Genomic DNA, 27315 nt, shown 5'->3' with positions numbered 1-27315 from the left:
GGGATTCTTTCCATCCTCCCACTTTCACTATCAACAAGCTCCTGATAAAGTCTCTAATCTAAGAAGATGGTAACATTGGAAATTTGAGTGTAGGGCACCCAAAGCTATCAACGTCTGTTCCTGAACACTATCCCGTTCAAACATTTCTCTTTAAGGTGTGATATGGCATGGAGAGAAAAAAGAACACAATGTCCCTGCAACATTGCTTATAACTAATAATCACACAGTCATTTGTATGTAAGTTTTCTTTAAATTTAATCAGTCCTTTATAAAATTTCCCAATTAATTAGTAAAAGATGGCTTATTTTAATAGCCTAAAACATTGGTCACTATTTAAACAGGACATTCTAAAAAAAAAAAGCAATCACATAATAGTTTATAGTAATTTACAAGTGGATGGTATACATTTAGATACAGAGGTAGAAGTTCACTTTTACAACGTTTCACTAATACACATTTACCAAATTCAAGGCACAAAATAGTTTGCTTTACAAAAAAATACTGTAAAAATGTCATTTGCTGTTCTACAATGTGAATAAAACTTTCAAAAGAATCTTTACACCCTTCCATATGTACTCCATAGTATAAGATTTTTTCCCCCTTGCTAATCATAGTTGGCACAAAAATGGGGACATTTTTAAATGCAGAAGTTCCCAGTTTTAGAAACTGTTTCTTTGCAGAGCTGCTATGTATTCTAGATCAAAGTCCATCCAAAGAAATGAAACACAGCAACTTCCTGAGGAAAGGGCACTTTCTGTATGCAGCAAAATTCATAGGTAGAAAATGTATGATCTTTTTTTGGATAAATAGGTCTCCAGGGGAATAGATACTCAAGGAAAGATATCAGAGACTCATTTTAAAATTCGACCAACACTGTAGTCGTTATGACTTTAACAAAGAGACCTGATCACCTTTACTGTAACAATCAGACATCATCATCTACTTCCAATTGATAGAGATTTCAAAATGCCATTTTAAAAGAGCTGTGCATACAAACACAATGAAAGAGCCACACAGGCTTTGCAAAACTGAAACTTCGAAAACATGAGAAAATATAGCACTATCAGTCCTTGAAGTTGCAAGGGTGTCAATTGGCTAGAGATTAATTACAAGAATTAATAAACTCTATGGGAATTAAGAAAAACCACACACATGAAACACACTGTCGTTATCATCTCGAGACTTCCTGCTCATTCAGAAAAAATAATGGTAGCCTGGAGACATCACACAGCGCTTGTCTAAAAGATAAGACTGGTTTTAGGGTTCTGCCTGAAAAGGACCCCATCGGCAACAACTTAAGCTCACTTACGCTGATCACATTTTCCAAGCACTCTAGTCGGTTAATTTACACTTTATTTTTTTAAAAAGTTGATTTGAAAAAAAAAAAAAGTCAATGCGGATTTAGAATCCAGAGAGTATCAGTCATGCTGATGTGGGTTGGACTGAGATATCTTGATCGTCTTCTGGTAGAAATGATATTCCATACAAAAAAGATCCTTAGATTCCGTTTTTTGCTTCGTTATTGTTTGTGGCTTGTTTTCTCTGAGCGATAAAGGGGTACATACACTTGTCCGCTCCTAGGAACCGATACATACACACAACTGCTTCGAAAGGGAGGATGCTGAAAAGGAAAAGTCACAGTTAGCCACCGTGAGGTGTGGCGTGTTCCTTACGTTACGGGGCGGACAGGGGAAGACCTGCCGAGGAGGGAGCCCCCTCACACTTACCTCTTCATGAAAGTCACGATGTACATGAGGCGGGGGGTGCAGATCATGGGCTGGTCGGTGAGGATGGCCTTCATAGCCTGCTTCACGCAGTAATCGGGCTTCAGAGGGGGCAGGAAAGGCTCAATTTCTTTCCTGAGAGTTACACATTCAAAAGACGAAATTAAGAATTAACACAAAATAGGGAAGACTGGAAATACACATCAAAACATGCGGGATGACGTTATCTGAGCAACAGGATGTGGAATTCGTTTTGTTTACTTCGTTGTGCTTTTTCTGTATTTTCTAAATTTTCCTACTATGAACACATTTTATTTGCACAGTCTGGAAAACAAGTTAAAAAAAAAGCAGAATTGGTCTGCTTTTCTGTATAGTGAGAAAGTCATGTTTTCAAAATGCCTTGAAATGTATTTCAAATTACTTTATTTTTTTTCTTTCAATTGAAAAAGGAGAGGGTGTCTGGCATAACAGACACTAAACCCAAACAAGATGCCAAACTTTTAAGTATTAAGTGTAGTTCAAATGATGGTGTGTAAACACCAACATAACCTTTCTGAGTGAAATGTAAGTCAGCTGTGTGCTTTCCCGGGTGCCTGGAGAGGGAAAGCCGTGGCATTTTCTCCGGGGGGGTCTCTGAAATGAAGTGCACAGAGACATCCTACCTTCAGCTGAATTCATCCAGGCACCCACTGAAATAACTTAATATAATTTATTCTTTTTACTTTTCATCGTTCCCCCCACAGCTCTGGACACCTGCTGTGATGCTAAACAGGAAACAGCGCTCCTCAGACCGGCAGCAACCCGTTCCTAAGTTTGTAAGAGGCAAAAAGCAAACCAACACACACCCCGCCCACACACGGGAAAAGAGGCAGGGCTGAGTCCGCTCCTGGTCCAGACTTGGAGTCAGCCTGAGATGGAAATGACTCAAGTCACCTCCACCTATTCACAGTGTGGCCAGGTTCAGGATGTGTCAAGATCGGCACTGACCCATGGGGAACTCGTTTGGTTCTCTAGCTTTGCCTGTCAAATTCGTCCAGGCAAAGATCTCACAGTCAGCATGTCTTAACAAGTGTCCTCTTGATGAGTCACGGCTTTGTTTACTCTGCTTAGCTCAAGTCAGATGTGACTTGACATGGCTATTCCCACGTGCCTCCTCCTTCCAAAGTGTGGTGGTATTTCATTTCATTTTTAGAAAATCTCAACGTTTCTTCTCATTCTGTCAGAGTGAATCTAGCTACATACACTCTCTGCGAAAAGGAAGTTCCCAAACCTGGGGTGTCTCATTCAAGGGTCTTTTTGGAAGAAAGACCACCCTCTTCTATGGCAGTGACATTGTTTCATATCCAAACCAAAGTCGCACTTATGTATTAACATTAATATTAAAGAAAGGAAATCACTCCTAAAGAAGTAGCTTCTAAGGAAAATCCTGAGTATTTGCTCCTTGAAGGTGCAGAGAAGCCGTTTCCTACTGATGTGCGCAGGCCACCTTCCGCGAGCTAATACCAGTCCTTGCTCGTCAATCGCACATGCCTCAACTTTACAGACCTTGACCAACGAAAGCTACAAGTGAACTGCCAAATGACAGATAGTGAAGTGCAAGGTGGATTATGGCTGGAGATCTGATTGATTCCACATATTCTCCCAAGATGGAAAGATGATTTGTTAGAACCGCTTCTTGTCAGTATGAAGGCGGGTCCTTACTGACCTGATTCGGCAGCCCCTGAACATGCCAGTGTCTACAAGGTAAGGGCAAACCAGCGTGGTTTTAATTCCATCCTTCTCCGCAGCCTTTAACTCATGGCTCAGGGATTCATGAAAACCCACGACTCCAAATTTACTGGCGCAGTAATCCTGAGGCAGAGGGGAAAGAGGAGAAATACTCAGTACATGTTCACATCCCTGACCAATCCCAAGCTGCCCTGGTCCCGTTACTCCGGTTACATGTTTGATATAAAAGGTTACAGGTGACTAAGCAAAGAAAAGGGGAGCATTTTAAAAGACAGATATCTGATGTGGTTCGGTGCAGAAATAATATTTTCAAAGTAACAGCAGAAACAAATGAACACTTTTTGCCACATCAACGAAGTATCAGATTACTTTGGGGAAGTTACCACAAAGGACTCTATGAAAGCTAACAAGCTGGGGTTAAAAATGGAAAGAGGCTCACTTTGAAGTGTCTGGAAAATTTACAAATGGTCTCTTGTTCAGTAAAGGAGACTGAAAAACCAGTTTGTTTAAATTAATGCTTGGAGAACAAAGGCGAGTTTAGCTGGGGTTATAAGCTGTTATGATCCAATTTTCTTTTTAGGGCCAAGTGAAAATGGAAATGATAACTCTGCCTCGTAAAGTTAAACTAGAACTTAACCTAAGGACTCACGGTAGAGAAAGAAAGTTCTTCTCCATTACCCAACTTTAAAATTAGGAGTTGAAATGTAGAATGTAGAAGCCGTCTCTTCTGCATCCTTTTGCATATTTGCATGGGATGATGTTTTCAATTTTCCGCTACAGGCACCCATGGGACAAACAGCACAGAGCAACATACATATACACGCTTTGTAACTGGAATTTGGTGAAGGACAGGGTCTGATTAAGCCCAGTTCTACAGACTTACGATGCAGACACCTCACATCAGCCCTAACCCTCTCATCTGATGAGCTAACACAAGATAGCTCGCTTTTGGCAAGTTGACCAAAACAGAATGTCAACCTTTGGCCTCATTTATCTGTTCCCTGTGGCACTGCCACTGCCCTCCGGTTTCATCCTGACCCTGTGCCTTCCCACTATTGTCAAGCAAAACTGCTAATGAAAATGGGGCCATACTGAGGACGGGCCCACCTACTTCTGCTGCTGCTGCTGCTTTGTCAAACTAGTATAAGTGACTTTATGGCAGAAGACGTAGAGCCACGTGGGTTGCTGGGTTCCACAAGCAGCACACAGGTAGCGTGCTTTCATGGCCTTTCAGGAATATGCGGGCAGCAGGTGCCCTTCCTAGGACTTTGGTGTATTCCTCACGAGATAAACCGACTGAAAGAAGGAAATGCTTTATAATGACATACCTCAACTCCAGCAGTACTGAACAATCCCAAGGAACTTGCAACTGTCACAATATGACCATGATTAATCTCCAGCATGGTAGGAAGAAAAGCCTTAGTGGTCTGAAAGAAAAGGAAGATTCAAGCTTTAGAACTGACATTATGGGTTTCATCTAAAAAACAACAACAACAAAAAACAAACAAAAACCCCACAAACCCAAGATCATGAAACAAAGTTTTACCCACATAATGTTACATTTCCCCAATCTGTTTGAAAATATTTTACATTTATCAAAAAGAGAAGATCCTTTAGGCATCTGGTTCACTTAGCACCGTATCATTGGCATGGCAGGCCTGTTATAAGCCGTGACCAACAAGACTGTAACACAAGAGCTTTCGGGGACAATGTCCAGAGATGAAAAGAAAGCCATTAGGAGAAGGCTCTTTATCACCTTTCAAGTGATAGTTATCTGCTAATCTAAACTACTCCCAGGTCAGAGATCTTTTCATGCTCCTGACACTTCAGTGCAGCATCTCATGGTCTGTGAGGGACCTCCCGCTTACCCACGAATAGAAGCCTCGTGTAACGTTTACCTCACGGCTGTGTCTACACAGCAACAGACCCATGAATGAAGAGATATTCCAGCAGCATCTTCCAGCATCCAAGCTGTATTATCAAAGTATGCTCACAGGAGGTAGAGTATTTTAGGTGTAAAAAAAGGAGGGTAAAGTACAGAATCATTTTAATGAAAAATGTGTCCTAACGCTAACTCTGCTGTGACAATTTATAGCATTTGAATGACCACACTCCACTGTGGGGTTTACTGGGGGGGTGACTTCCCCACGGAGGCAGGTGACTGGCCACTCAGGGGGCAGAGCACGTGGCAGAAGCTCCAGGGCAGTGGACCCAAAAGGCGGCATCGATTTCTCATTCACTGAACTTCTCTTTTCTCTCTAGTTTTCTTGCCTTCCAGACGCAAGGCTGTATTTTTTTTTTTTTAATTACTTCAAATTGCTTAAGATGATCTATTAACTACTCCACCAGGCTCCCAACAGTTTTATAACCTGCTTCTTAAAAGAAAGCAGCAAAGAGCAATCTGTCCACTGCTGAGTTATATCCCACTGCCAACACAGCTTCCCGTGATTTATGAAGTTAAAAAAACCCAAACACTAACCAGTGGACTTAAAGGAGAGTTGCATTCCCTTCTCAGAGTATTTCCCAGCTAAGAGATCACTGAATTTTTGCATACAGATCTTATTTGTTTTGATAGCTTCTGCACATTCAAGATCAAACAGTCATTCCATTAATTTTGAAATTTTTCCATCTCCCAATCCATGATGCATTCAGTTGCCAGATGAATCTTTGTGAAATACCCCAAGGTCTTCCCCAGTCTGACTCCTGATCATCACATAACCCCCTGGTCCCCACTTATATCCATGTGTCTGGGCCTCCTCACTGCTGTTACCTGTGTCACGCTTATTCTCACCTGTAAGGTTTTACCCATGAACTCAACTCTTCTCTGACAATCTACCCCAATGCCCTCCTATATAATTCAAAGTGTAATATTCATCACATATTTACATAGCCTCTCATGCTTTTCAAAGTGCTTTAAGTTAATTATGGCACCAGAGTCTCTCAATAATTCTCTATCACAGGTAGTTACCGTATTAAGCCTTTATCTAATATTATTCTATTCACCTTGACTTTGTCCATATTTCTTTAAGACATATAATCAGTATCATTCACTGTAACACAGAATTATGTTCTGTGGTGCTTTGTTTTGTTTTGTCCTTTCAGTCTACAGCACCTGGAAACTTCAGGCTTTATAGTTTATATATAGGGACAGAATTACAATAAAGTAACATCACAAGGAAGCTTATCTATTCCAATCTAAACTACAAAACACATCCTTAAGTAATCATGCCTATAAGTCTTCTTTTACATATCTGATTATAATTAATTGTCCCTCAATTAGCTAAAAAGTATAAAATTTAGTCTTGACATTATCCAGAGACCACTTCTAAGTTTTAAAAGTTTGCCTAGTCTAGAAAGAGAGGGATAGATTTAGTATGAAGGTCTTATTTTTAAGTTAAGTAAGTAGAAGGACTCAAGAGTACATCCTAAGAAATTACACAGTACAGAATACCAGTAGGAATTTTCTACTTGGTTACCTGACAAATCCGAATCGCTGACCGTGCTCGTTCCCAGCCTGTTTCCACACTAACTCTACCCGGTGGCCAGCCCTGACTAGAAACCCAGACACCCAGTGGGCTGGCTCTAATGACTTCTCCATGTTCGTGTTCCATGTTGGTGCCTGCAGGTGTTAAATGACTAATCCAGATCCCCAGCACATATGAAGGTAGGTGATAGGAGATTACCAAATTCCTCACTGTTTTGATTTTATTTTTTTAAGCCTTTATTGAATTTGTTACAATATTGCTTCTGTTTTATGTTTTGGTCTTTTGGCTGCAAGGCACGTGGGATCTTAGCTCCCGGAACAGGGATCGAACCCACACCCCCTGCATTGGAAGGCAAAGTCTCAACCACAGGACCGCCAGGGAAATCCCTCCTCACTGTTTTTAAGTTTAATTTCTTGCAAAGTTCTGAAATGGATTCATGTCCCCTCCTGACCTGGCAGAATTAGCTTATTCATTCAACAAGTATTTCCTGAACACCTACTACATGCAGGTCTTGTATTATGATCTGGCCAAGCGATGACAGGTAACATGGGAGCAGGTCTCATTCCCGTCTCTAAGCAGAATTTATCCTCACCAGCATCTAACTGTGTTACATCAGTACATGAAATATACAACAGTTTTAGTTTATCCTTTACAAAAGCAGGGTACTATAGCTACATATTCTAAAAACTGTGATTTGGGCCCTCTTCCCTCCCCTCACCCCCCCACCAAAGTAGTTTGGAGGGACATTTAAGTTACTGGTTTTGCACTTAAAGGAAATAAGAAAAAAGAAAGAAACAAAAGAATCCAAATATAGCTATGTGGCTAAAGTCTTTTCCAACTGTGGGTTGTAAACATATTTTTTAGGGAAATAGGCTTCACTTTAAGCTGCTAGTAAAGTGTGGCACAGGTTTGTCTCTTTTAGTATGAAGCTTTCTTTTAAGAGGGAGGGGTTGATTTTTTTTAAGAAGGGCTGTGGCAGGTCAACCTTTTTAATAAAATCTGTGCCTCCCCTGCCTCATCCGGGACAAATTTGGCCTTCTGTAGAAACAAAATCCAGCGTGCCACTGTGCTTTCTACATTCCAAGACAAAGGTCTATACTCTTTATTTAGAAAGGCTCACCACTTAACACGTCTAATACTACAGTTATTACAACTACTAGCAATGTCGGAAACACCAAACAAGGTGCTGAGGAAACTGGGCGGGGAGGTAAGCCATCCAAGGGCCGGGTGGCCTTGGGACCCAGACTGGTTGTCTTCCAAAGCTGGTGGCCACCGCTCAGCTCCTACTGGATGCCGGGCGAAGGCAAGCCTGGGGGAAGAGCGTTCATACCAGGGACGCTCAGGTTTCCTTTTAAACCCGAGTTTGCAGGGCTCAGGCTGGAGCCTGATCCACGTGACTGAGCACTGAGGCTGTTAATCATTTCCTTTGCTGCCTGAATGGAGGCGAGCAATTACCGCCCCGGCCTTCTTTCCACAACCAAACCCCTGCCTTGTGTCTGGGGCACATTACCAAATAAACTTTGATCAACACGAAGTCTAGTCCTTACGTTGTGAGAAAAAGTGCTGTAAATGGGTGGTGAGAAAGCATCACGCTCTCGGGAACTTTCCCGAGTAACCCGACGAGTTTTCTTTTCTAATTACTCTTGCCCTCAACAGTCTGGTGGGTGACATCTGAGATAGCACAGCACAATCTGTCCTTGACGCAGTTTGACAGCACAAAGAAATCTGGCACTTTGTGATGAATTATTAATGTGCACAAATATTGTAGCACGCATGAAATGGGGACCAGCAAGAGGTGAAGTGCTAGTTGCCATGACACCAGTCAGTTCAAGCTCAGGTTCGTGATCTTTGTCTCAGACTCGTTAGAAGAACATAACGAGCAAATCTGCGGCACACGCCCAAACGGCTTGAGTGTAAATTCACGCACGTGTTGCCGGCAGTGGATCTGAGAGGGGCAACTCCGCCGAACACCGGGACCACTGTGTTCTCTTACTGTAAGGACGAATTATCCAGATCGGGAGTTACCAGCTAGTGAAGGGGTCGCTAAAGGAAGTACATTTGATCAGTCACCAGAGTTAGCTGGTCCCAACAGTGGGTGGCAAGGTTAGCTAGATGTTTAGTCTAAGTCAAGAGAACCGTACTCTGAGCTGTCCTCTTATTCAAATGTCTGAGACACAGGGGAGGACATCTAGATCGTCATCAGGAAAATGTGGTTGACTCCTGACCTGGGGCGGGGGGCGGGTCTCAGAGTCAGCAACCGATTTGTATGTTCAGTGAGACAATTTAGAACTGGAAGGGACCCAGGGATTATTTTATCTGCAAAAGAGAAAACTCTTTCAGTAATGGATCCTGGCTAAAAAGTGTGATGATAGACCTTTGATTATCTGTGATTAATTTTATCACAAGACTCCAATACCATAAGCTGCCAAGCTGACAGAGTTGCTAAGTGACTAAAAATTAAGAAAAAGGAAGGAAGGAAGGAAGGAAGGAAGGGAGGAAGGAAGAGGATATTCAAACAGACACTGACATTCCTATGAAACATGCTTCACAAGTTTAATATCTCCATAGCTCCTTGGGGTTCCTCTTCAAAGCACTGGGCACTTTGAAAGATAACTGTAAAGGTCATATTTATAATATAAACAAGAACTTCTTAAACAGAAGTGTGACTGGACATAGACATGACATGCCGTATCTTGAGGAATCTTTGCATGTTAGGTTTACGCCAAATTAACTCCCAACGGTTCCAACCCTCCAGATCATTCCTGGTGCTCTTAATGACAGACGGCAACGCAGAGCCTGCAGCTGCACCGTCAGGACAAATTAACCTGAAGTTAAACAAAAGAGAATGTGAAGAAATGTGGTATCCGGCAAAGGCCGACTTTTGAAATTTCAAGATTGATGACATTTTAAAGGTATAGGTAAAACCCTCAGAATGTTTTCCATATTTGCAAGTTATTCAAGGTTAATGGATACTAAGGGAAAAGCAAAGCTGATTTCTCACCGTTAGGAAAAGGCCTCAAACTCTATTTTTGTGCATTTGCATGACTGTCCTGTGGTCAGTTCAAGAAAAGGCATCTTTTTAAAAGAATCATTTTGAAGTGTTTCTCTCATTTGAATGTCCAAGAAACAGAAAACTTTCATTTCTAAAGGGGACCAAAAATCATATTACAATGGGAAAAGGCTTAACACCATGAGCACATATACAGTACAGTTTTCTGATGTATTTATGTTTAAGGATTTTCAGAATCTCCAAATAGCAGCAATATATATGATCTGGAAAAAATACAATCAAGACTCCATTGAACAAAGAACGTTTAACTGGACATCCCTATGGTACCCCTCCAAATGGTTCAGCGACTCTCCTTGGTGTTTTGCTGTTTCCACCTGCCGCTGTGAGAGTTAACTTATCTTTATCGGAATCACAGAGGAACATACTGCTTATTTACAAGGCTAAAATGACATCTGGTGGCACTCTTCTATGAAAATTCAGTCACTTCTCCTGGAAAACGATGATTCAAGAGTACAAACTATTGAAGGTGCTGAAAATACAGGGAACTGGGTTTAAAAGGCTATTTAATAGGGTAAATCATTAGTGTGCTCAAAGATTAAAAAAAGGGTGACATACTCCCAAGTTAATCTGGGAAAGACACCCATGGCTAAGTATTCTTAATCCAGTAGATTTACAGGTAGCTGCTTAATCAACGTACTGAGCACCAAACTCTAGAAACTTCACTTTGACCACAGAAAGTGTAACTTGAAATTTTTCATTACAAAACTGTCTTCAACTAGGAAGTAAAACCCAAATCTGTATTTGCTAGCAATATACTGACTTTAAATACTTTAGTTGCAGTTGACAGCACAAATTCCGAAATTTATGTAATTCGATGATGGCTTTTTTTTGTTTGTTTGTTTCCTATTTGGGTGTGTTTGTAGAGACAAGAAAGGTCTCCAGACAAATTGTGCAATAGAGCCCCAAGATACTGAAACCTGGAACGACTCTCAGACTTAACAAAATGTTCATCAAAATCTCTACCTGCTTGACACAAAATGTCCTCTCTTTAGTTACAGAGAAGAATACGTCATAAACATCAAATTCATATCAATGTTACATCTACTGTCCTTTTTGTTATTATTTTGAGGCCACAGGGATTGGTTTAACATTTAGAGGCATCAGCAGTTAATACTTAACACACATGCACGAGTATACAGTTGCCTTGCAACCAAGAAGCTAATAAAAGAGTGAGGCTTTTCAAATGAACACCTAGATGATGACACCATTCGTTATTTAGCAAAAATAAATGCTTCATTAACTTGCCTTCCCACTGTTAAAACATGGGATGAATCTACCCCAAGGCAGCAACTCAGATATCAACGTTCCCTGACACTTCGGAGTTCCCTGTGCAGAAATACCAGAAAGGAGGGGACTTAAAACTCAATCTGTCTGGAAAGTACACTGGCCTTTAGAGTCCAGAAACCACATGGTCCTGACTGTCAATCACTTAACCTTCCTTGTTACTTGATCTCTCTTGGCTTAACTCATTTGTGAGACAAAAAGGAGATCTCCAAGGTTTCTTAGCTCAAAAATGTTACCACGGCTTATATCCAATAATTCGTTCTTTGATTCTTACCACACGTTCAATACACAAGTCGTAACACAGAGGTATTAGTTGCCTAAGACTTTCGTAAATGACTCAATAAGGTATCAACTCCATTAGTGCAGTTGCCAGCATCTGGTGAGCAGTAAAAATATCTATTCATTAAACATTTATATGTTGTCATGGCTGTGCCTTTTAAAATAATGTAATGCGAATCCATGCCTCTTACATATTAAAAAAAACTACAATCATCGTTTTTCTGTCTTTTACTTGAGTCCATGGAAGCTCAATGTTTCAAAAGGAACGATGAATGCTGCACACTGGTTCTGAAAGGCTGCTTTCCCTGACCCTCCCCCTGGCTGAGTCCTAGATGATCAAAGGAGTGTTCCCCAAGCCCCTGACCCGATTTAGTAACTCTTTACAGAATAGTGAAAATAGCCCACAAAATTGCAGCCAAATAGTCTGCTAAACAACAGGTTGTCATTAATCCCTCTGCTTTGCCCCAAACTCAAATCGCATCGCCGAAACTGTAATAAAAACAGACCTTCCACAGGGCAGAGGCTTCGGTTCTGCTCTAGTGACTGGCGACTACTTCCATGAGGCATAACCACGTGCATGTGAGCTCAGCCACTGCTTAGGCCATCTGAGGTGGCAGGACCCAGCCCGCCCCAACCCAAATGCCACAGCCCAGCAAGGCTCCCGTGATCCCTTTCCATCACCCTTCGTATTTCATATGTGCAAAGAGTTCAAATTCTTCTCTGCTTTCCAGTGTGCTTACTGTGGAGGCTTTATAGAAAATTAAATCTTTACCTCAACTCCAGATACATAAAATCAAGAGGTTACTCCCGAAAACTCACTTTATTCTTAGGCATGCACTATAACAACTTAGAACTCACTGTGTAAGGGGGTCTATGAGATACCTGTATTGTGCTAGGCATTGTTAAAAAAACAAAACAAACAAACAAACAAAAACTTCGCAAACCTCTTAAAGACACTTAAGGATTGTAAAAAGCCACCTTTTCTAGAAATCAGTTCTCAAACTATGCTACACATTGGAATTATCCGGGGGAGGTGTTCCTTCTGAGGCCCAGGCACGACCCCTCTGAGGCCCAATTATACCCGGGAGGGGATCTGGCCCCGGAAGGCAACACTCCCCAGGTGACTCTACTATGCAGCCACGTTTGAGAGCTAGTGTTCTAGAAGACAGCATCTCAGCCTCAGCCCCATGGACATTTTGTGCTGGGTTATTTTACATTGTGGGGACTGTCCTGTGCGTTGTACGGTGTTTAGCAGCATACCCGGCCTCTACCCACTAGATGCCAGTAATAACCCCACCAGTTCTGACAAGGGGAAGTGTCTTCAGATGTGGCCAAATGCCCCTGAGGGGAAAAGAGCCCCATGAGAACCACTCTTTAGAAGGAACGTGAACATTAGCAAATCAAGTTCCGTACAGTCCCGTCATGATTTTTTCTAAGCTCTAAGTCTCATATTGTAATGACATTTTCTAGCTTTGCAAGACATTCTAGGCTTAAAAAAATTTCACAACTTAAATATGGGCTCAAAAGCCCATTGTAGTTTACATGCCAATACCTTCAAACCACCACTCTACCACTAAATTCAGAAATACCACTGAAGGGAGATAATGCTGACAATCTGCAGGGGCTAGGAGCAGAGAAGCAGGGTGCACAAGAGGCAAGGTCTCTGCCCTCCTGCAACTTATTTCCAGACAGTTGTTTGGTCCTGGGCAGGAAGAACATATCTCTTCAATGCACAGCCTTGACTCTGTACCACGATGTTTATGGCTTCGGAAACTCCATCCTGGGCACAGCAACCAAGGGGAATAGTGAGCAAGGGAGCACCTGGGCTCTTCCTTTAACAATGGCCTGGAGCCCAAATACAAAAACAAAAACAACACCTAGACAAGGCGGACCCTAGAGTGCATGGTCTAGTATTTTCCTAGTCTACAAAATTCCTAAAGGGCTAATTAGCTCAGGGAATTAAAAAAAAAAAAAAAAAAAGCAGAGAATATTGAGAAAGTGGGAAGGGAAATATGTGCTCAAGAGCCATTCCTCCTCAAACTTTGATGTGCACAAGAATTACCTGGGATCTGAATCAAATGCAGACTCTGATCCAGTAGATCTGGGAGAGGAGAGGGCCCGAGTTTGCTTTTCTAACATGCAGCCTGATGGGGTGATGCTATTGCTGCCATTCTGGACCACAGGCTGAGCATAAGGTTGTAGCCTGAGCCAGGTAATGTCTACTCTAAACCTCAAGTGGCTTCAGATCAATTTCTCCTAGAAATTCAGCAAATAAAGGCAGACTAATTTCTCTGCCCTCTATCCTACCTGTGTTCTCTGAACCAGAGTATTTATTAGGGGTTGAGAGGCCCCATTCTCCACTCCCCACATCCTTTCCCCAGTAATGTTTATCAGACAAATGCCAGTTCAAATTGATGTCAAGATCCCTGGGAGCTTTGTATGGACAACTATGGGAGTTTACAGACTGACTGTATGTATATTTGCCTTGGATCCATTTTTAGCACTAGCAAGCCCCTCTGCTGTGGTTTGAATGTTTGTGTCCCTCCAAAATTCATGTTGAAACCTAACGCCCAATGTGATGTTGTTAGGTCAGGAGGGTGGAGCCCTCATGAATGGGATAAGTGCCCTTATAAAAGAGACCCCAGAGAGATCCCTCACCCCCTTCCACCGTGTGAGGTTACAGCAAAGACGGCTGTCTACGAACCAGGGAGTGGGTCCTCACCAGACACCACATCTCCCAGAGCCTTGACCTTCGACTTTCAGCCTCCAGAATTGTGAGCAATAAATGCCTGTAGTTTATAAGCCACTCGGTCCATGGTATTCTGCTAGAGCTGCCCAAATGACTAAGACACCCCTGACCCCATTAGAACAAGCTCTCAAAAGAGACCTAGAAGATTTCAAAATCCTTCCCCCTTACCCACAGAGGATTTGAGGGCTTAGCTATCAAGACACGGAATTTAGACCCTTTTAGCCTCAGCATTTACCTTTTTAATTTTCCACATTTACCTTTCTGAAGTTTTCACGCTTTGGTAAGCCTGTGAGAAAACCTTACCTAGGAAAAAGTTACCCCTTTAAAAGTCAGATACTTGGGCCACAAGTTTGGACACCATCAGCTGGCCCAAACTGCACAATTTTGAGAATCCATGATTAGCATTTCCAAAGCAAAGCTCTTGGAGTTACCTAGAATTCTGCTCTCAAAAGAATATTATGTAACAGAATAAAGGTTTTATATTTTCCAGGAGATAAGCTTAAAACAAACAAAAGCCTAAACTAAAACCACACTGTTATTGCCATTTCAGTTCCAAGTATTTACAGAACTTTGTTCAGCCAGTCTTTGTAGAAGAGCCCTTTTTATTTATTACTTTTTATGTCTGTCCTGTCAATGTTGACATGCAAACTAGGAAGAGAAGGAAGCTGAGTGACCAAGGATACACCACACTCTTGTCAATGAAGTAACCAACTACCTCAGACACAGACCATGGAAAATTACAGAAAAGGGACAGAAAAACACATGAATTGGGCTTTGGTAATAAAATTCTAGTGTGGTATTGGGTCTTTAGAATTTTACATGTTTGTCTAATTTATGGAGCAAACTTTCTGGGGACATTAAGCTAGGGTTAATTAGTCATTGCTAAACTAACCGTGCTAATTAAAAAAAAAAAATCAACATTTGAAAGTGGATTCTTACATTATACCACAGGGCACAAGCATAAGTGACTCCTAGGAGAATCTACCAGGAGCTTTGAACATGTAGCCCAGGTAAGTATTTGTAGAGCTTCTAAACTAAGCCCTAGGCTGAGGGTCTGGATCCTAGCTTCTTCCTTCCCCAGTGGTGACCTTAGGCAAGTCCCATAACCTCTCTCGGTTTGTTTCCTCATCCATAAAAATGGGGATAATGGCTCTACTTAATTCAGAGTTGCTATGAGGAGCAAATGAGAGAAGAGTGTTTATGAAAGGGCTTTGTAAAATTTAAGTGCTATGTAAAAGTAGAGTAAATGTACCCAAGGCTAATTAAGCATATATTTATAGGCTATTTGGGTTAGAAGTGCTATCTATTTTTGGTTATGTCGTTTCTTCAAGTTCCTGCAATTCCTGGTTCTTACTATGTACGGCTCGCAAGCCTCCCTGCCCTCCACATAGTGTCAGACCACACTTCCGGCAAAAACCCAGGACCTGACCACTAGAAGCAGCCTCACAAACACAGGGCTAACAGCTGCCTGCCCCCTTCCTCCGGAATCCTGGGAGATGCTGGGAAACAACTGACACTTTCCAGTAACACCACTTCTCGAATCCTTTTCTTTAATTCTGTTCTACTGGGGTCAGAAAATCAACGCTTAAAAATACAAATTACACTGCTTGACGGAGAAGAGTCCAGCAAATGCAAAAATACTAAAAGTTAGTACAGAACTATTTAAAAATAATTTATTACACCTGATGTTTCTCTTTCCCAAGAGATTGTAGAACTATCCCCATTTTAAAAAATCCTTGAGAAATCAGTAGGGGGCAGTATGTTAATTACAATTTGCAGGTGGGAAAAAAATTCAGGCTTTGAATTTTAAGTTGCACTTGTCCTCAAAATACCCATGTGCTTACATAAGTTACACCACAAATATTTTCCCAGTTACACTGATTTGGAAGTGTTATTTTGAGCCCCATTGTTTAGAATAACACTAAGAAGCTGAACCGTGTTAATATTCAGAAATTCCAGTACTAACCCATTTGAAGGAAAGGGAAGAAATTCACATTTTTATGCAAGCAGCAAATGAGAGAGAAACACTGTGGTTTCCCCAAACCCCCAAAACGCCAATGTTCATGATGTTAACACCGTTGTCACCTTTCACACATCTTTGCGCGATCTTTGAAAGTTTCACAGACCAAGTCACGTTGTGTTTCCGAATGTGAATTCACTGTAAGTGGCTTGTCAGTTGGGCTCATTTGACAGCACTCACGGTTGCAGCAGTAATTGCCCTTCCTTGTTAAATATTCTAGCAGCACTTGCTGCGGTGTTGAAAGTTTTATCATCATTATGAGAGGATATTCTTTTTTTTTTCCCTGTGGTTCACTTAATTTTAGCTTCAGAGCATTTAGGAAAATGGTCCCTGACAGGTGTGAACTTGAGTTTTGAGGGAATTGACAAATAAAGTAAAAAAGAAAAAGAAACTCAAGAACGGGCCATGCTGGGTAAGAGCAAGTAAGAGATGTTGGCATCCTTCTGTTGGAAGGCATGCCTGCCAGTACTGTGATGGTATAAGCCTGCGTAAACCCAGAGGTCCAGGTGACGGGAAGTGGCTGGCCAAGTGTGTCAGGGTAAACGAGATTAGGTCCTAAGGCTGTGCTCTGACAACCTTTACTCTAAACAATGGTGTCTGAACAGGGTTAGGTCACAATACAGGGAGGTTCTCTAAGGCGGCCCTATTACAGGGCCCAGCTGTATGCTTTACCTGTCTACCATATATTTTCAAAGAATGAATTAAAAGACTCCATCCTCCAAGTTATTTTCTGGTTATGCTTACAAGGGGTCTCCGCCTAAAAGGAGTTCTTAGCTTAGTTAATAGAACTATAAGAAGGGGTTAGTTCTTTGAATAGCTAACCACGATAGTAACTTCTGAGATAAGAAATCAACTAATTAAACCAAGAGAGATTCACACGTTTTAATCTGATTCCTAGAGTTACAGGCTCAAAACATTGGATTTAACCCATTCAGTTGAGGCAGGGAATAGGTCCCTATTTCTTAAGGACTATCAGTTCGTCATACTCCAAAGATTAACGACAAAAGGCCCTTTATCTTGGGACAATTACTGGCTGTGTTCAGAAGGAAATAAGATACAAATCCACCCTGCCAGCACACCCCCTAGTGGAATTTCAGCGTAGTACAACTTGGGGGTCCAAAACCATCCCGGGGATTTAGGACTTAACACAGGCTCGAGTGCACTTTTCCAAGTGCAGTGTCTGTAGCTGCGCCTCCTTCCCTGAGCGCTCCAACACAAGCTAGCAAACCGCACACGTCCTCTCTGCATCCAGCCACGCAGGCAGACAGCGGGGTTAGACAGAGGCAAGTTGCCTACTTATCTTAATTGAAATAGGCTTTAATTTTAGTTTCTGAAAGAACCAGAACAGAAATTTTAGATGAATCTGCTATTAATATTCCTCAACTCAAGAAAAAAAACTTAAATAAAAAGGGGTTTCCTACTTTAAAAAAATTATTCCACCTCCCCAGTGAGGTTATTAAACTGCTTGGAAAGTGTTTTCTGATTGTCACATCTCAGGTATGTTCAAGTTACTCAAGTCAATTCACTAGAATTTGCCATAGATCTTGAAAAATCTGAAAAATGGTCAGGGTAAAAACAAACGTAAAGAAAGAGAATAAGTTGAGAATGTGAGCAGTTAAGCATTTAACCATAGGGTCTGTAGCCCTACTCTGGGCCGCAGTGACCCGATCATGCATCGGATCCAGTGGCTGAGGGCTCTGCCAGGCATTCTCCACTCAGTCTTTCTGAAAAAGCTGTTCCAGCAGTGTTAGCCTTAGCGCAGGTTAACGGATGCTTCCACTTTGACATGCCGTATAGATTAATTTCTACCTGGGCAGATACTGGATAAAGCCCTGGATGTAGAAATAATGAGGGAGAAAAGAACAAATACCAAGTTTGCTTCCAGGAATCAAGATAAACAGCACATAATCAAACAAGAGAGGGCCATTCCCTGAACCAGGAACTTGACACTATTCTACAAGGACTGCCCCCTTAATATATAAAGACACTATGAAGTCAACATGAAAAGATTTTGAATGTATTCGTTTTTCTTTCTCAGGAGTAGTGATACATTTTGTCTGAACTATTCAACTTTTGTCTCCCAGTAAGACAGGACCCAAATGGCAGAAGAGCTGAGTGTGCCGGGCCCCTTCAGGCCCAGCGTGGTGTCCAGCCCGTCTGGTGTTTACAGTCTACCAGGGGGTGTAATAGGTGATGAGCTTGGAAGGCAGGTGGAAAGCAGCGCTGGAAGGCCTAAGCTGCCATGCGCACAAGCCTGGACTTCACGCTGTGAACAATATGGTCACACAGGGCTTGGGGTAGGTTCTAGTCAGCATCATCTTTAAGCAGGCATATAACAAACTCAAGTCTGCTTAGATAACCCTGGGTTGGAGAGCAAAGGCTGGAAACGGGAGAGAAGTTCAGAGATTCTCTGTAGAGACCAGGCAAGAGGTGAAAGAAGCACAAAGGAGGATGCAGGAATGGAAAGGAAGGGATCAAAGTACATGATAGCAACAGATCAGTCAGGATTTGGTGACCCATGAATGCGTGCGGGGTAGAGAATTAAAGACACCACTGATGTTTCCAAGCCTGGTACTGGCCACACCAGGGAGTTCAAGAAGGGGCGAAGAGGAATTCGTTCAGTTTTGAGGTTTGCTGGTTTCAGGGAATGTGTGGAAGAGCCAAGACAGTTGTATGAACTTGGGAACTCTTAGAAATCACAGTTGAAGCCACCGAAGTCAACAGATTACTCAACTAGAAGTGCGCAATGAGAAGAGGTCTGCGCATGCCATACTAAACACCCATCGTATCTCGGAGGTAGGGAGTCTCAGAGGATTGGGAAGACAGGAAGAGAAGCAGGAGAAAGGGGGCTTATCATGGAAGCTAGAGCACCAGCGTTTCAAAGAGATGGTCAACAGGCTCACATTCTGTAGAAAGGTCACGTCACACATTGGATTTGGCCATTAAGCAAGCCCCTGCTATTTTTTCATATGACATTGGTTACTTAGCAATATTTTCTAAACAACTCAGATAACCAGACACAGATTACAACATATATCAAAGGTGTTGGGAAGATTTTTATAGGATGGTTCCCTGCTCACACCAGTTATGTAAAGTGACAGTTTATCATGTCATAGATGTTTATTTCTAGTAGCACTAGATTTGGGTCCAGCATGTAATATATCAAATATAGAAACTTAAAGCTCAGTGAGCATGTGATCTTATTTTACATTAGGAAAGAAGGCTGTGAAATGACCCTGACAGGTATAGAGTTCCAAGTATCCAAGCAGTTGCTATCTAAAGAGATGTTTTACTCGGTTTTTAACTGCGACCATGAGAATTAATAAGATAAGGTATGCCGACCCTATGTCAATTTACAGTTTGGTTCAAGGCACAAAAAGTTTATTTCTGAAGCTCAAACATTTGATTTTTATGCATGCGAATTCATTTAATAACAAAAGCCAGCTCTAGTACAGACTTGAAAATACACCATGAATTTCAAGTTTTTAGTAGGGAAAACAATACTCTATAGAATTCTTAATATTATGCTTTGGAGGAGGAAGTATCAGCCAAATAATTTTATAAGGATAGAAATTTTTTTTTTTTTTAAATTCTAAGTCTAAGAAGCCTTGACCACAACTAGATTTCTCTAACCAGAGAACAGAGGAATATAGTATTTGAGATTAAAAACCAGTAAATCACATAAGAACTTAAACATTAATGATTAGGGACCATTCATGAGATATTAGGTACAACCATAGCACTAATGTCTTTAAGTGCTACATTACTCAGATCTAGCTGGTGGGCTTTTACTTTTCCTGGATGGATTTTAACTAAATAGACTTTAGACACTTGGATATAGATAAATGCCTAATTCAGTAATTAGTATTTTAAAACTGTGAAACCTTTTAAGTTAAGTGGTCTATTAATTAACTACCAATTATCTTGTCTGACTATCATATCAATAGAAGTAAATTACCGACTAGCGATTTGACAGATTTAGTCCTTTACCATGCAAAACTTCTTCAGAACATAAAAGGCCTGGAGTTAAATGCTTTTGCTTCCCCCTTTTGGTTAATCGGGGATCAATTTGCTGCTCACGTATAAATGCCAAATGCAGCTCTTTGGTCAAAAAGGATCTACAGATAAACTTTGTCTTTTAGAAATGGCAAGCAAAGATTTCTTTTTCTTTTTCTTTTTTTTTAAGATTCCTCTTAAAAAATAACAGATGAAGCAATATTTAATGTTTTGGGGGAAACATGGGTTTGCAGTTCCTATACGGAGGCCAACTCTCCATATTTCGAAGGATACTAGAGAGGTATTCTCAAGCTTTTGCATCTCACAACTGTGAATGTTGCACAACAGATTATGCTGATTAGAACCTACCTCAAATCTATCACTTCTTGACTGGTGACCAAGAAAAGGTTCCTAGGAGAGCTGCTGGTGATAGGAGAACACTGGATGACAAAGTATCACAGCAGACTGGGGGGCTGTGCAGAATAATGCCAAGGTACTGCAAAAGCTTCTAATGTGTATGCAAATAGGTTCGAGGTTAAGAAGCAAGGAAGGAACTGCAGCAGGAATCCTCTCCTTGAGGCTCGGCCACTGGCAAACATGAATGACTGCCATATATTCAAATTGAGCTGATTCAAATTGGTCTATCAACACCAGTCTTCTCAAAGTCGCTAGCCTCGCACCAATGAGCAGAGTCAATATACTATAGTAAAAAACAAGCTTACAGGTAGGGCAGGGAGAATGGAAAAGTTGTGGAGGAAAACAAAAGTAGACAGACACAATAACGAACGTGAGACAGCCTCACTTTGAGATCCCATCAATCTTAGGCAGCTTGAATTAGTCCAACATAAGGCTTACCTTTTGAAACTTCAGAAGCCAGACCCATGTGAGCATTCTCTGAATAGGTTATCTTCTAAATATTTAAGCAGAAGCTTAGCCTATACTATCAAACATTTACTGAGTGACTAGGAGTAAGAGTTCTGTTCCTGGCAGGGGAAAACAAACAGACGTCCATAACAAACTGCCTACAGACAGCTTGCCATCTACTTGGGGATCTCAGGGCACAATGAATCAAAAGTTACACCAAAGAGCACATACTATGCACAAAGGATGGGGGTGACAACAAACACTGCGTGAGATCAAGGGAAAGAAGAGGCAAGTCATTTAACGGCGGCTTCATCAGAAAACAAGGGGCTGCACAAGACGGTCTCTAAGGATCCCTGCGGCTCTGATACGCAAAAATGCCAGAAAAGGGCTGGAGTGGGGATGGAGGTTATATGAAGAACTTGAGCCAGGCCTCAAAAGATATGTGGAGCAGAGAAGAGGGCCTTCCAGGCCGGGGGAGTGGTACGAGGGATGGTTCGAAGTAGGAGCCCCCATAGCTCTTCAGTGAATGTCCGCATGGTTTCTAGTTCACTGCCTATGACTTTAATTCTGGGTCAGGATCAACACGCTGTTTATTCTGTTATGAAAACAGACACCAACTGCTACTTAAAAGGCTGGTTAAAGATGATCTGTTCAAATGATGAACAAGTCTTTGCTCAGCTGATCCACTCTTTAAAATGTATGGGGCAACTTCTTTTCCCCACCCAGATGCAGTAAAAAGACGTGCTGGTTATTTTTTCTGGAAGGAAAAGAGCACATGCCAATACATCTTGGAACAGTTACCATGAACATTTTCACCTAAGTGGACTACTGGAAGGGAAGTTGAATTCAGGTGGTAACTTGTACCACTTAAACCTCGCCCCTCAAAACACACAAAATAAATCACTATAAAATTATAGTAAGTCTTCTTTTAAATTTTGGTTGCTAGAGGTCTTCTTAAAAGGTCTGTAAGTCTTGGCAAGAAGCCAGAAATTCCAACTCTAAAATGAATTTTTTGACTCAATTTAGAAAATAAATTCTTAAGTTTAGATGCTTAGGGGAAAAACAGCTGGAGAATTCAGGAGCCTCCCATATTTTAATATGAAGTGACGTCATTACTGTCAAAGCTTCCAAGAACTCCCTAAATTGATGTTAAGAGACGTTAAGCACATCTCTAAGCAAAGTAAGGACTCTGAGAAGGTGGTATGTTCCTCCTTGGTATAGAGATTCAGTTCCACAGTAATTTTTTTCGTTGGAAATTTGATTTAATTTTCTACTTAGAAGTATATCAACTGATGTGCATTTTCAAAGCTAAAGCAATGGATTTTCTATGCTTAATACACTCTAATTAGCTCTCTTTTTATAGGATGTCTAGCAAAAAGAAGCTTCTTTTCTCTTACAAGTACCTAATTGCAGATTGTATGGAGTTTCTTTAAAAATTTCGTTATGTTTGGGACTTCCCTGGTGGCACAGTGGTTAAGAATCCACCTGCCAATGCAGGGGACACAGGTTTGATCCCTGGTCTGGGAAGATCCCACATGCCGAGGAGCAACTAAGCCCGTGCGCCACAACTACTGAGCCTGCGCTCTAGAGCCCGCGAGCCACAACTACTGAGCCCACATGCCACAACTACTGAAGCCCACGCACCTAGAGCCCGCGCTCCGCAACAAGAGAAGCAACCACAATAAGAAGCCCACGCACTGCAACAAAGAGAGTAGCCCCCCCGCTCGCCGCAACTAGAGAAAGCCCACTCGCAGCAACGAAGACCTAACACAGCCAAAAATAAATTTAAAAAAAAAAATCTTGTTATGCTTGAAATTGTACAATTCAGCAAAATGTTCATGCAGAGAAGGTAGGCAAGATGGTTAAACTTCAGAGTATTTTGTGTAGGTAAAAGTTCATATTTTGGAAACCATACATCATCTCAGTCAAAGGTTACTGGAAAAAAACAATCCTGGTGTCTGTGGTTCATAACTAGCTGACCGATGGCTGGATATCTGTTTAAGGATGACAACCTGACTGAAATCAGCTGGAGTTTCTCTGGCAGCCTCATCCTTACCAGGCTTTAAATATGAAAACTACAGTCTACTTGCAATTTATGTGCATCTTTTATTTCAAGTGGTGGCTGTTTGTTTTACTCAGAATTATAAACACACAAGATTCTTGATACACTGCATTGCCAAGTTTATTCTGTTGTGTTGGCTTTTACTCACCTGATGCACCCCTTTGTCACTTGCCGCCTGTTCCTGTGGACCCCACGGCAGCAAGGACTTATATTCAGTTCCCCACCCCCGGTGCACACACACACAAGCACACTCAAAGCCCTCCAGACTGTATTTGGTAACCTCCTTATGCATTTAAAACATAGATATGAGTTAGCTCATGTCATTTAAATGTTCATTTCTAGAGCTTTGGAAATGAATTAAATAAAGCTCACGTTTAAAAATACAACATTAAAATAAGCTTCTTCCAGGGGCAGAGAAATGGTTTAATGTTCAAGGAGCAACATTTGAATAAGTACTTCTATAGCTAGATTGTTTTTAAAACAGTTGCTAAAAAATTAATGAGGTTTAATGTGACCTATTTAGGAGAAACAGTTCTTTGTTGTGTTCTGTTAGAAGGCTAAGCCGCCTATGGAAGAGAAAAAAAAAGAAAAACAACAAACCTATTTCCTTACCCTTTCTTTATTGGATCCTACCTGCCTACAAAAGAAAAGGGGAAATACTATGGGGGAAGAAAAGCCAAAAGTGGGTCAAGAGTGTACAGTTATAGGGGAGAACTTCACACCTACCATCACTGAAGATAAATTCAGTTGCAAAACTGGGGTTAGTTTTGCCCCCAGAGCAGAAGGCCCTCCCCTCTCATCTATTTAGATGATGTAATAGCCCTGATGATTAGAAGCTGATACGGTGCACGTCCCTGGTTTGCCAGGTCTCACAACACCCCTGCCCTCTACACAGGGACTCTGTGGTCCTATCAGGGTGACTTCTGTTCTCCGAAGAGACGCATCCTCTAAGCTGAGAAAGTTCTGAGATAGACCCCAACAGGACAATGTCACAGACCCTGGGGACAGTCAATGGATGGTAAGCAACTGCCAGGGTGGCCAGACCACTCCCACGGGACCACAAATGCTGATCTCAGAATCTCTGGCACTTTCTAAAATGTGGCTGAGCAGTAATTTGGAAGCCTAAACTCTGACTTTAGGAATTCATAAGAACAACCAAAGTTTTACAAACTCAACAGAAAGTAAAATAAACAAACCCAGGGTTTTATGCTCCCTCTTGTTATTTTTATGGCAATCTTCCAAACTAGTTCAAAATGTTCAGTCCTCTACTCTCTCCAGAAATACTGAATTGGAGGGGAAAAAAAAAGAAAACAACGATTTAATAGTAACCGGCATATGTTGTAATTCACCGGGGGGAAGAGTGAATTGGAAGTAAGCTTTGTGGTGAAAGAGTGCAGGTGGCTTTCAGGCTGGTCCTGAAGTCTCGCTCCTTCCCAACCTTCTTGCTGAGTAGGGCCCAGTAATAAAAACAAGGATGTTTATATTTACCCAGAAGTGTGCGTGGCAATTGACCATCATGGTTCTCTCAATGAGCTCATCAGGACATTCCAGAAGGTGATGCCCAGAGACCACACCAGCATTATTGACCAGGACTGAGACCTCGCCAACCTCCTTGCGGACCCTCTCCGCTGTCAGGTAGACATTCTCCCTCTTTCCCACATCACAGGTGTAGGTAAAAACCTGCAGGTTACAGTGGGGCAGAATTTCTTCCTCACCATTCCCAGCTGTCCTCAGAAGTCCAGATGAAGAAAAAAAACGGAACAGAGAAGGGACGGGGGGTGGGGTGCAAAACATGAGTCACGTGGCCATCAGTAGGACAAAGATCACACAAAACAAAAATCACTACAGTGAGCTTCAAATTTCTAACACCGTAAGCCTTGCCAATGACTGAACTTACAGCTGCCTTCCTCCCCCAAAAGTCTTTGGGAATTACAGCAATTTACTGGATAACTCTGCTTAGGGGAAAATCATGTAATTGTGACAAGCCCAATACAAGTCAGACCTCATGGGATGGGCTTCCCGGAGCTAAAGACACCTGGAACGAACTGATCTCAGCGCAGAGAGTAACACCCCCTCCCCCCAAACACAGGCACTGCACACTCCTCTTGTGGGGGGAACAGTGGCCAGAAACGGCTCTCACTCTTTAGTATGTGCACCCTCAAAACGGGAACTCACCTCAAGGTTCACAAATCAAAATTGTAATTAATGATCTGAATTCATCCAAAGCCAAGAAATCAACCAAGTTTCTCATAAAAGAGTGGGACTCACACTGGTTTGGTCTAACTGGAGTAGCTAAACTCCCCAAAGAAGCACCCTTACAGAAACCAAGTTTACAGGTAAATATGCAATTTTACCATACAAGAACTCAATTTAAAAACCAAAAAAAACCTTCCCTGGAAAACAACGACTGCTCTCTTTTAGGTTTGGGCAGGGAGCACAAAAATCTGTATTTGCTATCCTCTTACCAATGGTGAAAACGTACTAGTTTTGATCTTTGATTTTCTGACCTAAAAGGCAAGTGCCAATAATTTTGGTGACAAATGATCAATATGGGGGAGGGGTGGTGCCCAAGTTAATCTTCCCGATATAGTTCAATGTTTTCCCTGGAAACGAAAAAATTGTCAAAAAGCAAGAGCCATTACCAAATCTCCCAGACCCAAACTTATGGTCAGTTACGGTCTCCGCGTTGGTTTTAAAAAAAAAAAAATCTCAGATTCAGGTTAGTTAATAAATATCCAGAAATGCAGATTTCCTAAGGTTATCAAAAACATGGAATGAATTTTACAATAGGGCTTGAATCCTTCAAGCGTTTTCCCTTAAGAGAGGGGGTTACCTTTCAATCAGGCTGAGTATGTAACTAAAGTACTGACTTATCTCTGGTGAAACAATGTTAATTATTTTCCTGTGGCTAAAGTTATAGTGAAATCATCAATGCTGCCCTAGTCTCAGCGGTTCAGACCGCAGTAACATATACACATGCATCAATAGAGTCTGCGAACAACTTCCCAAAGACACTAGTTCGCAAACGAGACTGAGACATTTCTTTAGGATTCAAACCGGTGGTAACAAGTTCCCTCGCCTTCCTTTGCCTCCGAGGGCTTGGGAAACCCCACAGTCGTGCTCCAAGGGACAGGACCTCCGTTAAGACAAGGCTTTGGCGCACTTTTCCCCCTTCTAATACAGAGGTGATCGTGTTCCTTTATTAGGGGACAAATTCCACTCGCAGAGGACCGGGCTGGGGTTGGGGGGGAGGGTTCTCTTCCTCGAGAGCAGGCTTGACCGTGACAGTGGGGTTTCGGGGCCCTCCGGGGTAGGGCGCGGGGGTGGGAAGAGGCTTGACCCAACAATGCTCGGGTGCAGGTCCCAGTTACCTTGCAGCGCCGCGGCGTCCGCCGCCTCCAGGTCGCGGTAGATGTGGCGCACCATGCCCGCCGTCTCCTCGTTGCTCTGAGTGTTGATGTCCCAGAGCACCAGCAGGGCCCGGCGCCGGGCGAACTCGAGCGCGAAGAGGCGGCCCAGGCCGCTGCCGGCGCCCGTAATGAGGCACACCTGGCCGGCCACGCTCTTTTCCTTGGGCCGCACCAGCCAGCGCGCCGCGGCCAGCACGAACGCCCAGAGCACTTTAAAAGTGACCACGAAGAACTCCACCACGATGTTCATCGCGACGTCCGGGGCCCCGCACGAGCCCAGCGCCCGCGTCCGCGCCCACCCCGCGCCCCGCAGCCCCCGAGATGCCCGGGGGCGCTTGTCAGAGCTGCTGGGACCAGAAGGCTGCGCCCCGCGCCCGCCCCCGAGGTGCCCGCCGGGCTGGAGTGCGCAGCGTCGCTCCCCGCTTGCGCGGGGCCACTCCCGCCCGGGCTCGGCACGGTGGCCCCGGGCTGTGCCCGCCGCGGCAGCCGCCCGGCTCGGCGCCTCCTGCCGGCTGCCGCCCGCCTGTCCCGGAGCGCCCGCCCCGGCGGCCGGTCCCGCTGCAGCGGCGGTGACAGCCGCGAGTTAGGCGGCGCGCGCTGCTCTCATGGCCAAGCCGCCGCCGCCACCCGAGTGTCCCCGGAGC

General features: G+C 42.7%; 1 protein-coding gene across 1 annotated transcript; it reads right to left on the bottom strand.

The window, feature by feature from the left end:
• Window positions 1-267: 267 nt before the first annotated feature.
• RDH10 (retinol dehydrogenase 10) lies at window positions 268-27002 on the bottom strand. The gene is made up of 6 exons (XM_061171353.1): window positions 26633-27002; window positions 24750-24985; window positions 4781-4879; window positions 3430-3575; window positions 1728-1859; window positions 268-1621 (listed from the first exon to the last, which is right to left on the bottom strand). The coding sequence occupies exons 1-6, from the start codon at window positions 26919-26921 to the stop codon at window positions 1498-1500; spliced, it is 1026 nt and encodes a 341-aa protein (XP_061027336.1). The 5' UTR covers window positions 26922-27002; the 3' UTR covers window positions 268-1497.
• Window positions 27003-27315: the final 313 nt, after the last annotated feature.

This window comes from Eubalaena glacialis, chromosome 17 (genome assembly GCF_028564815.1).
Source record: "Eubalaena glacialis isolate mEubGla1 chromosome 17, mEubGla1.1.hap2.+ XY, whole genome shotgun sequence".
In the NCBI taxonomy this organism is placed as follows: Eukaryota; Metazoa; Chordata; class Mammalia; order Artiodactyla; family Balaenidae; genus Eubalaena; species Eubalaena glacialis.
This window is presented reverse-complemented; position numbering and strand designations above follow the sequence as displayed.

Bases quoted from the DNA above. Each gene is read 5' to 3' on its own strand.
- RDH10 (XM_061171353.1), bottom strand. From the start codon at position 26,921: ATGAACATCGTGGTGGAGTTCTTCGTGGTCACTTTTAAAGTGCTCTGG. The intron at 1,860-3,429 runs GTCAGTAAGGAC...TGTAACTCTCAG, and splicing joins TTCAGGGGCTGCCGAATCAG to GAAAGAAATTGAGCCTTTCC. The intron at 1,622-1,727 runs GTAAGTGTGAGG...TTTCCTTTTCAG, and splicing joins ATCGTGACTTTCATGAAGAG to CATCCTCCCTTTCGAAGCAG.